Here is a 14684-nt window from a genome sequence, read left to right as displayed (position 1 = left end):
TTGGTATTAAAAAAGTAATGACTGCTTTGTGTTTTGTGGTTAAGGAACAGTGAAGGAACCGGAGAAACCCAGCTCTAACCATGAAGAAATTGTGAAAAACTTCGTTGTTTTAGAGTGTTTGGTATAAACCCAAAGGGCAATAGAGTTGTATAATCAGCGAGCCTTCAATCTAATATTATTAAAAAAACAATTACGTTAATTTATTTAAAAAATTATAAATTTTGTTTATTATAAAATAATATTTAAATATATAGAAATAGTATTTTTCTAAAAAATATATATTTATTCATTATTTTATAAACAAAATAATTTAAAATCTTATATTAAAATGCATGACATTAAACAAGACAGGAATACTTTTGTCATTAGACATGTTCAATCTTATTCACAGAATAATTACAATTATTTGTTCAGTCCTGCTTTATTTAATCCAATCCAATTAATATTATGGGCATGCCAAATACTACCTTATTAATATAATATAGATAATGAATCTCATTTTTCCATCTAATATGTGATTAGGAAAAACAGGCCACAATTGCTTCGCCTGGATATGTTCGACGCTGAACAACATCCATGCAAACATATTCTTAAGAATCATTTCCCCGCTCCCTGTCATGAATGTAGCAAATTCCAACAAAATACACCACTCTCTCTGCACGCACCAAGAACAAAAACAAATTCAGCAAGACATGCAAGTTGCTTGAACTTGCTACATAACCGAGTGAGAATCAAATCTATTATAGACAGCGAAATCCATCCAGGAAAATGATACCAATTAAAGAAAAACAATCCGAATCAGGCCAACGAGCAGCAAGGCACAATAATCTGAACATAATACAGTCAGTAAAATAAAACACATTGTTCACGACTCTAATTCACTTAATAATGCATTGTTCACTTGATAATTCTTCATTCAAAAGTTCAAAACCACATGCTTTCAGCTTTCCTCGTCCACGTCCATGGTTAGGCCAATATCATCACCTCACCTGCCAAGAAGTTTGTAATTACCAAGTCAATAATATATGTTCCACATATCAGTAACTATAAGAATAAATTAGCAGACAAGAATGAGACCGTGATAAACTCTTGCTTCTGCTTCTGCTTCTGCTTCTGCTGGGGCTCCTGCTAACACTTGGCTTTTTTGGGCTTTTGCTACTGCGCTTCTGATGCTGCGGAACATCAATATTAACCAAAAAAATGATATAAATTGCATGGCAGGCAGAACCTAAATACAATTTGAGGATCTTTAAGGGTTCATCAACTCATTTCATGAGCGATAGCGAAGCCAAGCTGCTGCATATACTATAGGCAAAGGGGTTTACTGTCAAAAACAGTTTCTTTTTTCTAGCTTGACATGCTTGACTCAGCAGCTAAAGGTGAATTTTTTCAGCCCAGGACCTCCAAGTTTTTGCAGTTTCTAAAACCATGGACTGGTCATTAACCAGCAAGGAGAACTAGTCCATCCAAGTGGCTGGTGGACAGCCTACTTTTATTATATTACTTGTGACGTAGGATCCACTTCAGTTATACTGCCTGGGAACTTCTTAAAAGTCATTTAATTCCATGGTCAAGTCAACTAGGAAAAACTACTGGCCCAGGATGATCCAATATGAAACAGGTTTCATTATATCTGCCAAAACCTCATGAGAAATAACTTACAGATGAAAGTGGAGATCTTGATCTTGAACGGGATCTGCAAAAGTTCCAGAAACAACCCAAATTTAAAATCCACACGTTCCTTTTAACAACTCTCATCCAAGAGCCTTGATGCCTCTTCCACGTCAGAGTTACCACATTCATAAAGGATCATATGAAAAGCCATAAACTTTAGTAATTCAAGTGAAAACAAAAGGGAAAAAAAAATCAGGCACCATTTCATAAAAATCAGACCTAAATAAAATACCTAATAAAATAATATACATTAATAAAATAATCATAATGTGTTTGAAGCCACCATCCCACAGGACAGAAGCATGCTTCCCTGCCGTACAGGAAATCCACTATGAGTTCAGCCAGCAGGTCCTAATAGCTTGGCAATGGTTGGAGTAGAAAAAGATAATGACAGTTTCTACTGCTCAATGCTGACCAGACTTCCAGATCCACTGGCAGTTAGTTCACTGAAATCCAGCCTTAATATTGCAATGCATAATCTCCTTTGTTCCCAATCTAGCACCCATATACATTATGATACTATATACATTAGAACAGTGACACTGAAGGTTTCCAAAGCTGCCATCTGAAAAACAGCATACCTCTACAACCAAAAAAAGAAGATGCAGGAACTGAACCATATCCCATCAAGATCCTAATATCCAATCCCCATGTCACTGCAATATATCAAACAAGGCAATTTTCATCCAGTAAAAAGAAATAAAATGAAGATGGTTTGAAAATCCAAATTGTTTCTCCAATTATCCCATCCACTGAATGAAACAAATCATGCAAGTGAAGAGGTTCCAGATGACTGTATTGCAGGAAGAAAATGACTCCCAGAACATTAATTTTTATGGTTAAAAACAAATTTAGGAATCCCCTCTCAAATGCATTTTGACAACTAAGACCTAAAATTCAACCTGTACAAAAAACCTACAGATAAAAATGATCATAGCATTAGTAATTGTGAACTGGTAACTGCAAAGCACAATTTTTTTATGCTGGTGGTAAATAAAATGTGAAAGCAGTCAGATATTTGACATTAAAAAGCAAAGCAAAAACTATGGCAAGGTCAGGTGACCAGACCAACTGAATAAGTACAATATTTGCAAACACTTGGTACATCATAGAGCAATTTAACACATACATGGCATAACTTCATCTCATATCAGAAGCTTTCAAAGAAAGGAAGAATAACACGCATCTTCATGTGTATTACTCTCCCCCTCTCCCTCACATATACCAAAAATAAAATGCACATTAACAGAAAAGTAAGAATCGAAACACAACAATTAAGCAAACAAGTATTAATACCTTGATAGAGAGCGTGGCCTTGACCCAGAGCGAGACCGAGAAACAGACCTAGGAGGAGACCTTGCAGATGACCGACGTGAGGATTTGTTTTTAGGAGACTTGCTGCATAACAATGGCAAGGTTGAGAAACAACTAAAGACCAACTAATCACCAAACCGGTATTTAACAATGCAAACAAACCTGCGGCTCCTGCTCCGACTTAAACTGCGACTGCGACTATCATTGCGGCCTCTAGAATGAGATCGATCACGGCCAGGGCTCCTAGATGAGTCCCGTTTGGAATCATATTCCCTCACCTACAAGTAAAAATTAAGTATGAATAACAGGAAAACAAAAGGGCATGCACATGTGTGGATAATGGACAAAGGAAGAGATGAATTTGAAACCTACACGAACATATGCCTGAGAAAATGCATTTCGAAACTCAGAGTCATCAATCTTCTTAATCTGCAGAAGAAAACAAACCAAAGAATTCAAATTGATGGAAAACATCCAACCTATTGGGAAGTTCCAGGATCATTCATTCTGTCAATGGAAAATAGGAGATAACTAACCGCATATTTCATGTCTTCATAGTTTGTGTAATCAACAATTCCCGTGGTGCCTAAAAACAACAACAACACAACATACATAATGTTAAAACAGCCTTACTCACACTTCTCTAAAGTCAAGGCCTATAAACAACAGTTTAAAGCAATTAAAATAATAAACATCAACAAATTTAAGTCAAATATGAAAGCAAATTAATGAGATTTAGATAGGATCAGGTTACATTATAAATCAATCTGGTAAAGGTATTACTGAATCCAAATCAATCTAATCCAGCTAATACTTGAAATTCTTGTCTATATCCAAATCCTTGAGAATTTAGATATCCAACATAATTTTTTGTTTTTCAGTATATTGTCCTTTCAAAAACTTGAAAGAGAAAACTACAAGTATAGCATGCACTCATGTAGTTTTGACAAAACATGTGGAAATAAAAAAATGATACCGTAAAAACTGAAAGCATAAACTACCCATATTTCATAAGGATGTATCAGATCAGATTACTACAAACAAATACCAGAATTCTGAACAAATGGGTTGCTGGTTTCAAATTAGAATGGACTGATAGATCAAGAGAGTGTTTGCTTACATGGTTTGCACCGCATAGACAAACACGGCCTAAAACTTCTCTACAGTAAATAGCCAACCAATTAATTTGAAAACATATTGTATTTATATAATTCGGTCCAGTGACGGCCATAGCATTAATAATTTCAACGAACAGAACCAAATGGACAGCCCACAGGAAACTATTTTAGATGTCCTAATCCTCAAGACACTCTAGTCCATTTTCTCAAAACTAAGAGCATAAATTAAAAAGAGAGCAAGCAAGAAAGAAAACAATGTACGCAAAATCTGTATTGAGTAGAAACCATAGAACGGACGCTAGCTCCACAAGAGCCATTCCAAGCAAATTAAAACAAGAATATCATCAAAAACTGGCAGCATGTCGGTACCACAGATATAAGTCAAGACTCAAGTGTCTTTAAGTATCTTACCACTACCATCACGGAACACTTGGGAGAAACAGACATCTCCTGCTCGGCGCATATGATCCTAAACATGAAATGAGACATCACAGTTAACCCCATGTAAGAAACAACCCTGGGAATTGACACCGCCTTAAATTCAGCACATATGCAGATGGAAAGGGAAGTAGGTGTGACCATGGAAAAGTATTGCCAAAAATATTGATTTAGAAAGAAAGAAGGAATTTGGACCCACCTTGAGGTCTTGCCATGAAGCAGAAGAAGGCAACCCAGTGACCACAACTGCATAATGAAGCAAATATCATATTGAAGACATGATGCGCTAACTAGTTAATTCACTTTTGTTATAGCATCTAGCATGGTAAAAAATGTGATAGATGTACTACACACCACGATATTCAGAGCGCCTGGATGCTCCACCACGTCCACGACCACCGCTATAACTACTATGACGATCTGAGGATGAATGTCCACGCCCACCATGTGCAAGTTCCACCTATATGGATACAAGTGTAAACATGAGATCCAAAATGAATCTCAACTCACAACTAACAACCAGTCAGCAGTTACAATTAACAAGAAATAGTTAAATAACTAACCCTTAAACGATGCCCATCAAAATCATAGCCATCACGACCGCGAATTGCATCCTCAGCATCTCGAGCCTCTTCAAACTGTGTAAAAATTTAAAAGAAACTTGAAACACCACATGCGAATGAAAAGTGAATATAAAGCACATTCCCAAAACTCACCTCAACAAAGGCATAACCAGGGGGTCTTGGTGGGATCTTCAAATCAATGTGTGCAACAGGTCCATACTGCATTGAAAGGAAAACCATTGTAAGATTCGAAAGACAGAATAAATAAAAAGTACAGGGCTTCTCAACCATCACTCATAACATTTTTTATCACAACTCATCACCATCTTCCCCAACTGAAATTAAGCCTTCTAGGGAAGTCAAGAATTTAAATTCATGAAGAATTAATATCATACATCGACCATGTCTATTTTTTGTTACTCCTATCATCATCTTGTCATCAGTTGCACAGTCAAGAGTGCGACAAATTTCTCCCTGCATATCAACTTGACAAATCAAAATTTCAACTTCCTAGAAGGGAAAAAATATTTTTTCTTTTTATCGGTTACGTTCAACTTCAATAATAAGTTGATAGTGAGAGGTTTTCGGACACTATATCCTTAATTTTTTTATATATAAAAAAGAAAAACATACAGCAGAGTTCCATTCAGGTACGTAAATAACTTGAATTTTGGGAATAATAAGATAAGATCGCCAATATAAAACCAAATTTAGAAGAAACTGCTCTAATCTCATTAGACAAAAATGCTGCAGAAGGAGAATCTGACATAATTGTCCAAGATAAAACAAAACCCTAACCAAAACGAAGTTCGCCAATTCCAAGCAGTGAGATTCAGAAGCGAAGATATGCATTCGAACTTCCAAGCAACGAGGAGGAGGAGGGTTGAATATTACCTTGTAGAATAAATCTTCGACTTCTTTTTCGCGAATATCGCCAGGCAGATTCCCAACATATAGAGTCCTGCTCGCTCGGCTGCTCATTTTTTTCCCTGAAATAGTCAATCAATCGCAATTGTGAGATCGAAGAAACTCATGATATTTCTGAAAGCTTGACAAGCCAACGAGTTTTTATCAAGAAAAAAACTTAGTTTTTAAGAAAAAGCTGCAGAGTTCTTACCTTCCGATTAATTTGAGGATCAGGGCAACGACTTGGAAGACTAGGGTTTTGAGAGATTGGGTAAGCTAGGAAGTGGGTGTAAAATACATACGGAGTGTTGTTTGTTACGGTAGTAATGATTGTGTGATACGCAAACACGGTTTCATCTTGTGCGCTACTGGCCTTTATTTCAATCGTATGGTGAAAGTACTGTCGACGTATCATTGTCGTCATTTAAGGACCCCTTATTTGGACTTTTTTTCTCAAATATATATTTTTCAAACTAATAAAATTTAAAACAAAATTCCCAAATTAACACAATTGAACATGTAATCATAGAGATATCACTAGTTATTTGATTGGCATAAGATATTCTTTTTATAAAAAAATTATATACCAAGGTTTTTTCAATGCATTTATATAAATAAAAAAATTAAAAATATTATACATATAAGTAATTAAATAAATTAACAACTATGTATGTTAAAAATTAAAAAAAAATCATTAACAATAAATAAAAATCAAAATCAAAAAATCAAAAGACATATATATATATATATATTAAAATATTTAATCTTACAACACGTGTTTTTTACTCGATTGGGTTGAAAAACTTTATTTATTAAAATTAAATTTTTATTTAATCAAATAATAATAGAAATAAATACACGTGAAATTAATTAAATAAAATAAAAAAATATTGTGTAAGGTCAAATATATTAAAAATATTATCCAAAAATAAATATTTATATTTATATAAAACATAAAAGTAATTATAGATGAAATAAAATAATCTCTTTAAGAATTAAATATATAAAAAAAATTAAAAAATAATCATCATTTAAAAAAGGTTATATAACTAAATCAAAGAGAGAATGAGTATTAATTTAAATATAAAGTAAAAATAAATTTTGATAAAAATATATATAAAAAAGTATTAATTAAAATAAATATATATATATATATAAAAAAAAAAAGATCGGGCATTACTTAGACTTAAAAAGCATTCAACTACTGCAATTCAATGCTTTTTAAGTCTAAGTAATGCCTGATATTTTCTTTTTATTTTATTGTTTGGTTGCGTGGTTGCTTCTGCGTTTGAAGCAACCACAGCAAAACAAATGTTTGATAAAGTTAAAAACACAATTTATTTTTGGTGGGGCCCAGTGCATTTCACGTTTAAAATGTAGGTTTTATCAAAGCAACTATTGGTTGCTTTTCTTCTTCACTGTTTACTTTTTTAAGTGAACAATTTTTTTTTTAAAACAGTGCAGTGAATTATATATTCACTCGCACTGCTCATTTTTTTTAAGTGAACAATTTTTTTTTCAAAAAACCAGTTCAGTGAATTAATATTCACTCGCACTGTTCAAGTTGACGTGAACAGTAATTTTTTTAAAAAAAATAATAATTTAGAGTGAATTAAATTCACTCCCACTGTAATCTCAATTTTATTTCTGATAATATTTTATCTAATTTTATTACACGCTCAAAAAATCATGGAAACTGTAGTTCTTGTTGGATGAATTTTGCACGTAATGGAATTGTAGATGGTTTAATGGAATAATAAAAAATATTTTATATAAAATATTATTTATTTCATGATGTAATAGTAGTAATTAAATCTACAATATTTAAATTTAAAACAATTAATATTAATATATGTATATTATTTACTTATTGTATAACCTCAATTTAAAAGCATTCTTAACCAAACACATTAAACTACTTTTTGTTCAACCTCAATTTTAACCACAGTTTTAACCAAACAAATATAAATATCAAACCAACTTCAACTAAAAGTACTTTTTATAAAACAATTTTTTTCAAACCACAACCACAAAAGCTACCACAATACTAAACACATATGTACGTCTCCTTTTGCGTGTGCCTATTTGAAAGTTCAAAACTCAGGCCTCCCGCTTACTTCTGTTCCTGCCTGCATTCAAGTGAAGCAGTCTGGTCATGTCAGTTGTGTTATGACTCTGTTTTTTGAGAACTGTTATGCTGCATTTTAAATCCTTACTCTTATACAGGTTAACTTCAGTGACATTCTATCCTGAGTGCTTTGTGCAGGATTTTTGTGTGCAGAGTGTTCGTCCATCATTGAAGCAATATTTTTTGTGTACATTTTGTTGCCAACAACTTCTGCACTGATAATCACTATAATGTATTATCAATAACATATGAAGGGTTTTGTTGTTTTTCTTTTACACTGTATCCTCTCTAGTTTTTGCTTTTCTTAGATGTTTCTCACTGGTGGGACAAATTTTTAATTTGCAACTGTTATTTTCAACAGCATTGCCGCGGTTCTAGACCAAAATTAGGCAGCTCTGTTCTGCTCTCTCCTTGTTTGGAATTAAATTCCCTCACAAGCTTATTGCTATATGGAGGTGCCATATTTCAATTTTGACCCCGTTTCTTTTTAATTTAATTTTTAAGGGGGTTTAACTTAGAAATTAAAAGTCAGGGGTTAATTTTAATTGAGAGTGAGATTTGTTAAGTTATGAAAATTAGGGACTATAATGTATTTTTTATTTTAAAAAAAACAAACTAATCAAAATAGATTCAGCTAGGTGTGTTCAAAAAAACCAAGTAACTGAGAAAAAAAATTAACTGAAAAAACCGAACCGAGCGAAAAACCATAAAAACCAATTGGAAATATCAAAAAGATCTCGGTTTGATTTTGGTTTCAAGGATCTAAAACCGACTAGCTGAATCTAAATCGAACTACAAAACCAACAAAAACCTGACTATATAAAGAAATATATACTCTAAAAAGTTAAAAACCGAAACCCTAACTCTTTAACCCTCACCTAACCAGCTGCTCCCCTCCTCTCTCACCCAGTCACCCTCCTCCTTCCCTCCCTCCCTTTTGAGGATGACTTTCTTCTCACTTTTCATTCTTCACCTTGCTTTTTATTTCTTTTTGAATAGGTGACTCAACCTTTCTCTTATCAATGAGGTGCTTCACCCACAACGGACCCAACCATCCTCTCCATCTCAAGCTTTCTCCCATATTCTTTCCCCCATAAAATCAATATAATTTGTTAAGGTGATAATAATTCTCTTTCCAAGTTTGTTTATTTGATTAGTTGTAGAAGGCTATATTTATCTTTGATTTATATCTTGAAAAGAAAAATAGTATTATTGGCTTTTAAATGAATTTTTTCACTTGAATTTGAGGCTTAGGGTCTTATGGTGGTGATTTCTTTTGCTTTTAGGGTTTTTTAAGTTCTTGCTTGATTAATATCTGTTTTGATTTCTTTTGAAGAATCTTACTTGAGCTGAAGAGGAGGTGAAAAGACTCGTGAAAACCATTTTCTTGAAGGACTCAAGGTTTCCTAGTAATAACTTAATAAAACATTGTCAAACTAGATAAGAATTTCTCTAAGTATCTATCAGTATTAAAGACATGTGGGGTCTGACGAGCTACCAGACCCACTATAAGAGATATTTTACTCTGATGAGTCGGAGGTATTTTACTTTAAGGATTTAAAGATATTTTATCCTGATAAAATAAAGATATTTGACTGATATGTGAATCTTTTCCCATTCTATGAAGTAAGGGACTTCAGGAGCTATAAAAAAAACTAATGTAACCTTCATGAGGCAAATTCAATTTTTCTCTATTACGAATGACATATATCTATTTCTAGGGTTTTCTTCTAAAAAAGGACTAATTTTTCTCTCATATGATATTGACTTAATCATCGGAGAATCCCCAAACTCTAAGAAAGGGGTCTTTTGCAGGTATTGAAAATAGTTCATCAGCCATTTTGCTAAGAAAAGATGGACCAAATTGTCAAAACCAGGAGATTAATAATCTTATACCAGTCCTTGGCTTGGCCTTCAAGTCCATGGGATAAAATTAGACTTCATCACTCCTTCATCTCTCCACTGTAAAAAAAAACAGCCACTATCACTATCAGACTTCACCCCTCGATCCATCCTCAAGAATCCTAAAAACTTTAAGGAAGAGAAGTTGTTGGTCCAATCCTTCTAATTTCAAGGCTACAAGCCTCTCATGTTTGCTCACTTGCTTAAGGGCTTATTTATTTTTGCGTTTCAAAAACGTTTTTGAAAAAAATAATTTTTTTTAATTTCTCTTTACTTCAAATTAATTTTTTTTTGGTGTTTTTAGATAATTTTGATATGCTGATATCAAAAATGATTTTTTTTAAAATAAAAAATATTATTTTGATGCATTTCCGAGCGAAAAGTACTTTGAAAAACAATTGCTACCACATTCCCAAACACTCCCTAAGCATTGGCTTTACAAGGGAGGGTAAATCGTGGACTATATTTATGGATGAAAAAAGAAATCACCTTGACAAGTATAAAGTGTTTTTTTTTGCAAAGAATGGCTGGTGTTTGGAAGTCTTGAACTGTGATTCCCTTTCATTTTATTCTCTTTGGTCCGATAAAAATCACATTCTTTTTCTTTAACATCCTTTGCATCCTCTTGATTAGGGTAGGATAAGTTCCCTTATGATGCTCGTTTCAGTGTTGTGTTTGGAACTAACAGTGTGTGATGTAGAAATGCTAGCGATCATGAAAGTTTTTAGAGTCATTTTTTTTCTAGGACAGTTTTGAGGACAAACTCCCCATTCTTGATAACTTTCGTGGTAAAGGTCTCTTGTTTTTTTCTCGCGAGTCCTAATCTGATGCCATTCTTGTTCAGTGAACGGCTTGTCAAAAAGGAGAGTCACATGTTATAGGAAACCAGGGAGTTCTGTATGTTTTGAGTGGAAGATTTAGGGCAAGTTTCGTTTTATATACTCATCAGGTGCCCCTGACTTGAAAGGAGGTTGCCAAATGTATTTTTTGAGTGGAAGAATTAGGGCAAGGCATTGCCAAATGTATGTTTGCATAATATAAAGCCTACCAAGAAGTTTTCTTTGTGCATGTTGTCATAATTTTACCTTCGTTGGCATGAAGGAATGCCTCCCCTTTCAAGGCTAGATGACAGCTATATGTTTGGGCCTAAAAACTTTGTAAGAGACATAAATCTGAGGGGTTTTTGAGTGGCAAGAGAATGTTGGCATGTGGAGAGACCTTAGGCAAATGTTTTCATTTAAATGCTATGAGTCTTCACTTAATATGTTCGAAGAGGTACATGTTTTATTTTTGCAGTTCAGCTAAGGTTTATTCGACTTTGTCTTGCATCCTCTTGTTAGTGTGTGTATTATATGCCGAGCTGCCGTTATTGTGCCCCTTCCTTTTTGCTTATTGTTATGGGCATAAATTGAGGTTTCCTGTCATTTTCCTTCACATTAATTATAAATTTCCTATTATAAAAAAATTAGGGTATGTTATATTCACAAAAAAAAACACACAAAAAAATTGTTTGGTACTTTACATGCATTTTTTTTTTACTTTGTAACAAGTTTATTAAGTCTATTGAGACTTGATCCAAATTAAAAGGTCCATTGGATCCGTAAAAAAAAAATCTCTTAGACAACCAAAAATAATAATGGATAAATTATGGATTTTTTTTAAAAAAAATAGGTCGAAGCTCATTTTCATCATTTTTATGGGTTCAACATTCATTTTAGAACTCAACCCAAAATTGTTGGAGGTAAATGAATTCATAGTTAACTATTACCTTCAATATTCACTACAATATAGTCAAGTTCAATATTCACTCACATTAGAGTTAGGAATATTAAATTTTAAATAATATTTATCAATGCTAAAATTAGATATATTTTTAGACCAATATTCAATTATTACAAAGCCAAGAATGTCAGATCTTTTTCATGCAATGCCTATCAATGCTATAAATAAAAGTATTTTTAGTTAAATATTCACTAATGTCATTTAGAAATATTATAAGAATACCATCAAAAGTATAACACAACAGACAAGGGCGGAGGTGTTTAAAAGGCTTAGGTGGGCTGTAGCCCAGGTAAAAAAATAAAAATAAAAACCTAATAACCCACCTTATAAAACCTTTTCCCTTGTCCTTTATTGAAAACCACAAAAAACCTAAACACAAATAACTAATTAGTCGTGAGACAATCAGATTCACATCACATGCATGCTTTCGTAACTTGAGGTTTTACTTTCTTCTTCTCAACATTATACAATTTTAGCTTGGGCTTTAAAAGGAATCTATACATAGAGCTTAAAAATTGCAAAACCATCATGTAAGAATTTCCAAGCCTTGACTTTTCATTTTGAATTCCATGTTTCAGCTTTATGGTAGTAGACTATAATTAATTATTTGGTAAACATGAGAACATCAATGAATTGAATTGACTGCTTTTATAATCTCTCGTACTTGGATTAATTGTGGTTGAATTTAATTCATGCCATACAAAATTGAAGATTTTGGTGTACAGAGAAATCACATCTTAGATTTTAGAAAATTCTCAACTTCCCTAGGTCAATCGTATTCTCCTTTCTCCTTAAAAGGCATAAAACTTGTACATATAAGCAGTGGGGCATTTATGGGTTTTTAAAGCCATCACAATCATCCCTTCATAGCTAGCTTGAGAGTAGTTAAGGTTTCTTCTTCTCTGCACATAAGTCAAAATTCACCACGGGTAATAAATGAATACTTTTTTCTTCTATGTTTCAATTTGTTGGATAAAGCACTAATTTCTTTGATTTCTGTTGATTTGTAATTTTAAATACATGATTTTTGTATCTATAAAAGTATTATGAATGGTGGTAGTCTGTATTTCATGAATATCCTATTGTGATATTAGTATTTCTTCATCTTACATCTGACTTCCCTAATCCCCTGTACTTGAATAGGTTATATAAATTATAATGAAAAATCAAGGAAACAAGAGAGGAAAAACTATGTTTTCATTCTTTAAACCAAGCGAGCAAACATCAACCAGTAAATGACATTATTCATCCAATATTGATGTCTCAAATCATAATGACCAACCCCCTTTCAAACCTTAGAGAGTTAAAATTGATGTTAATACTCTTGAACGAGATCCTAGGATACGAATTCCATTGTGGCAACATCCTATTAATCAACAAGATGAAATTAAAAGAGCTTATATCAAAATGGGTCTATATCAACCTAAGTTAGTAGAGTATCCGAGGACTGAATTAGGGAGACAATATTGTTGATTTCAATAAACTTGGTTTGATCAATTTCCTTGGTTAGAGTCCTCCCCATCAAAGGATACAATATTTTGTTTTCCATGCTTTATCTTTGAAAACAAAGTGCCTCGTCATCCCATATTCACCACCGAAAGCTTGAAAAGTTGGAAGAGGGTTAATGATGGGGTTAGATGTGCATTTTTTATGCATGTGGGAAGTCCCACTTCACCATATAATAATATTGTGAAATCTGCTGAAGATTTAATGGAAGTAAGTAGACATATTGATAAAGTGTTGAATGCAAAAAATGTTGAAGAAGTTCAGAAAATCAGTTACGACTTAGGATAACAATTGCAAGTGTTCGATGGCTTAACTTACAAGCATGTGCATTTAGAGGTCATGATGAATCTTCAGCTTCTAATAATCAGGGCAATTTTGTGGAGATGATAAGACTTATGAGGAGATTAAATGTTGACATTGATGATGTTGCCTTATAAAAAGCTCCGAAAAATGCAAAGTATACCTCACCGACTATTCAAAAAGAGACTTTGCATATTCTTGCGAACAAAGTGAGGAAAAGGATTTGTGAAGAAGTTAGAGATGCAAAATTTTGTATTTTGGTTGACGAAGCCAAATATGCATCAAATAAAGAACAAATGGCTATTGTTTTGAGATTTATTAACATTCATGGTTTTTTACTAGAGCGTTTTTTTTTGGTATTGTGCATGTTTCAGATACTACCTCTTTAAGACTCAAAAAAAGAAATTTGTGATGTTCTTGCTCGATATAACTTGTATATTCTCAATATGCGAGGTCAAGGGTATGCTGTGCTAGTAATATGTGTGGCGCATGGAACGGACTACAAGTTTTATTTCTTAAAGATTGCCCTTATGTATATTATGTACATTGTTCTGCTCACCGACTACAACTGACATTAGTTACAGCAGCTGGAAATGAGATTTCTATATAGTTATTTTTCTCAAAATTGACAACCATTATCAATCTTATTAGTGCTTCTCTCAAACACCATATCGAGTTACATTATACTCAGGCTATAGAAATTACACATATGGTAGCTACTAGAGAACGTGAGACTGGTAGAGGAGCTAATCAAATCGGTAATTTACATCGAAGTGGAACCACTCATTGGAGCTCTCATTTTGATTCTATTTACAGCTTAATAAATATGTATGATGCAACTATTATTGTGCTTGAAAGTATGGTTTAAGAAGGATCTTTTAACTCTATACATGGAGAAGCTGGTGGTTGTTTGATTGTGATGAAATCTTTTGAATTTATATTCATCTTATATTTGATGCATAAAATAATAGGGAGTACTGATTTACTTTGTCGAGCTTTGCAGTAAAAATCTCTTGACATCTTAAATGCAATGGATCTTGTGTCAACTACTAA

At 33.1% G+C, this 14684-nt stretch overlaps 1 protein-coding gene across 3 annotated transcripts; it reads right to left on the bottom strand.

The window, feature by feature from the left end:
* Window positions 1-725: 725 nt before the first annotated feature.
* LOC18096446 (serine/arginine-rich-splicing factor SR34) lies at window positions 726-6385 on the bottom strand. Of its 3 annotated transcripts, XR_002980403.2 has the most exons (15): window positions 6225-6385; window positions 6002-6096; window positions 5261-5326; window positions 5108-5182; window positions 4899-5004; window positions 4744-4790; window positions 4518-4575; window positions 3525-3574; window positions 3361-3417; window positions 3151-3266; window positions 2971-3072; window positions 2256-2330; window positions 1663-1696; window positions 1078-1172; window positions 726-989 (listed from the first exon to the last, which is right to left on the bottom strand). XR_002980403.2 is itself a non-coding variant. In XM_024595326.2 (14 exons), exons 2-14 carry the CDS (start codon window positions 6086-6088, stop codon window positions 986-988), a joined length of 897 nt encoding a protein of 298 aa, XP_024451094.2. In that variant the 5' UTR covers window positions 6089-6097; window positions 6225-6355; the 3' UTR covers window positions 726-985. The 3 variants fall into 3 exon arrangements, 1 of the variants encoding a protein (XP_024451094.2); XM_024595326.2 differs by lacking the exon at window positions 2256-2330 and having other exon boundaries at window positions 6002-6097; window positions 6225-6355; XR_002980402.2 differs by lacking the exon at window positions 726-989 and having other exon boundaries at window positions 1112-1172; window positions 1663-2169.
* Between the last annotated feature and the right edge of the window lie 8299 nt (window positions 6386-14684).

This window comes from Populus trichocarpa, chromosome 2, assembly GCF_000002775.5.
Source record: "Populus trichocarpa isolate Nisqually-1 chromosome 2, P.trichocarpa_v4.1, whole genome shotgun sequence".
Classification (NCBI taxonomy): Eukaryota; Viridiplantae; Streptophyta; class Magnoliopsida; order Malpighiales; family Salicaceae; genus Populus; species Populus trichocarpa.
The sequence above is the reverse complement of the archived record's forward strand: the minus strand, read 5'-3'. Positions and strand labels throughout refer to the sequence as shown.

Coding starts and splice junctions, on each gene's coding strand:
- LOC18096446 (XM_024595326.2), bottom strand. CDS start 6,088: ATGAGCAGCCGAGCGAGCAGGACTCTATATGTTGGGAATCTGCCTGGC. Junction 4,791..4,898: donor CAGGCGCTCTGAATATCGTG/GTGTGTAGTACA, acceptor TTCATTATGCAG/TTGTGGTCACTGGGTTGCCT. Junction 3,575..4,517: donor AGTGTTCCGTGATGGTAGTG/GTAAGATACTTA, acceptor TGTTGTTTTTAG/GCACCACGGGAATTGTTGAT.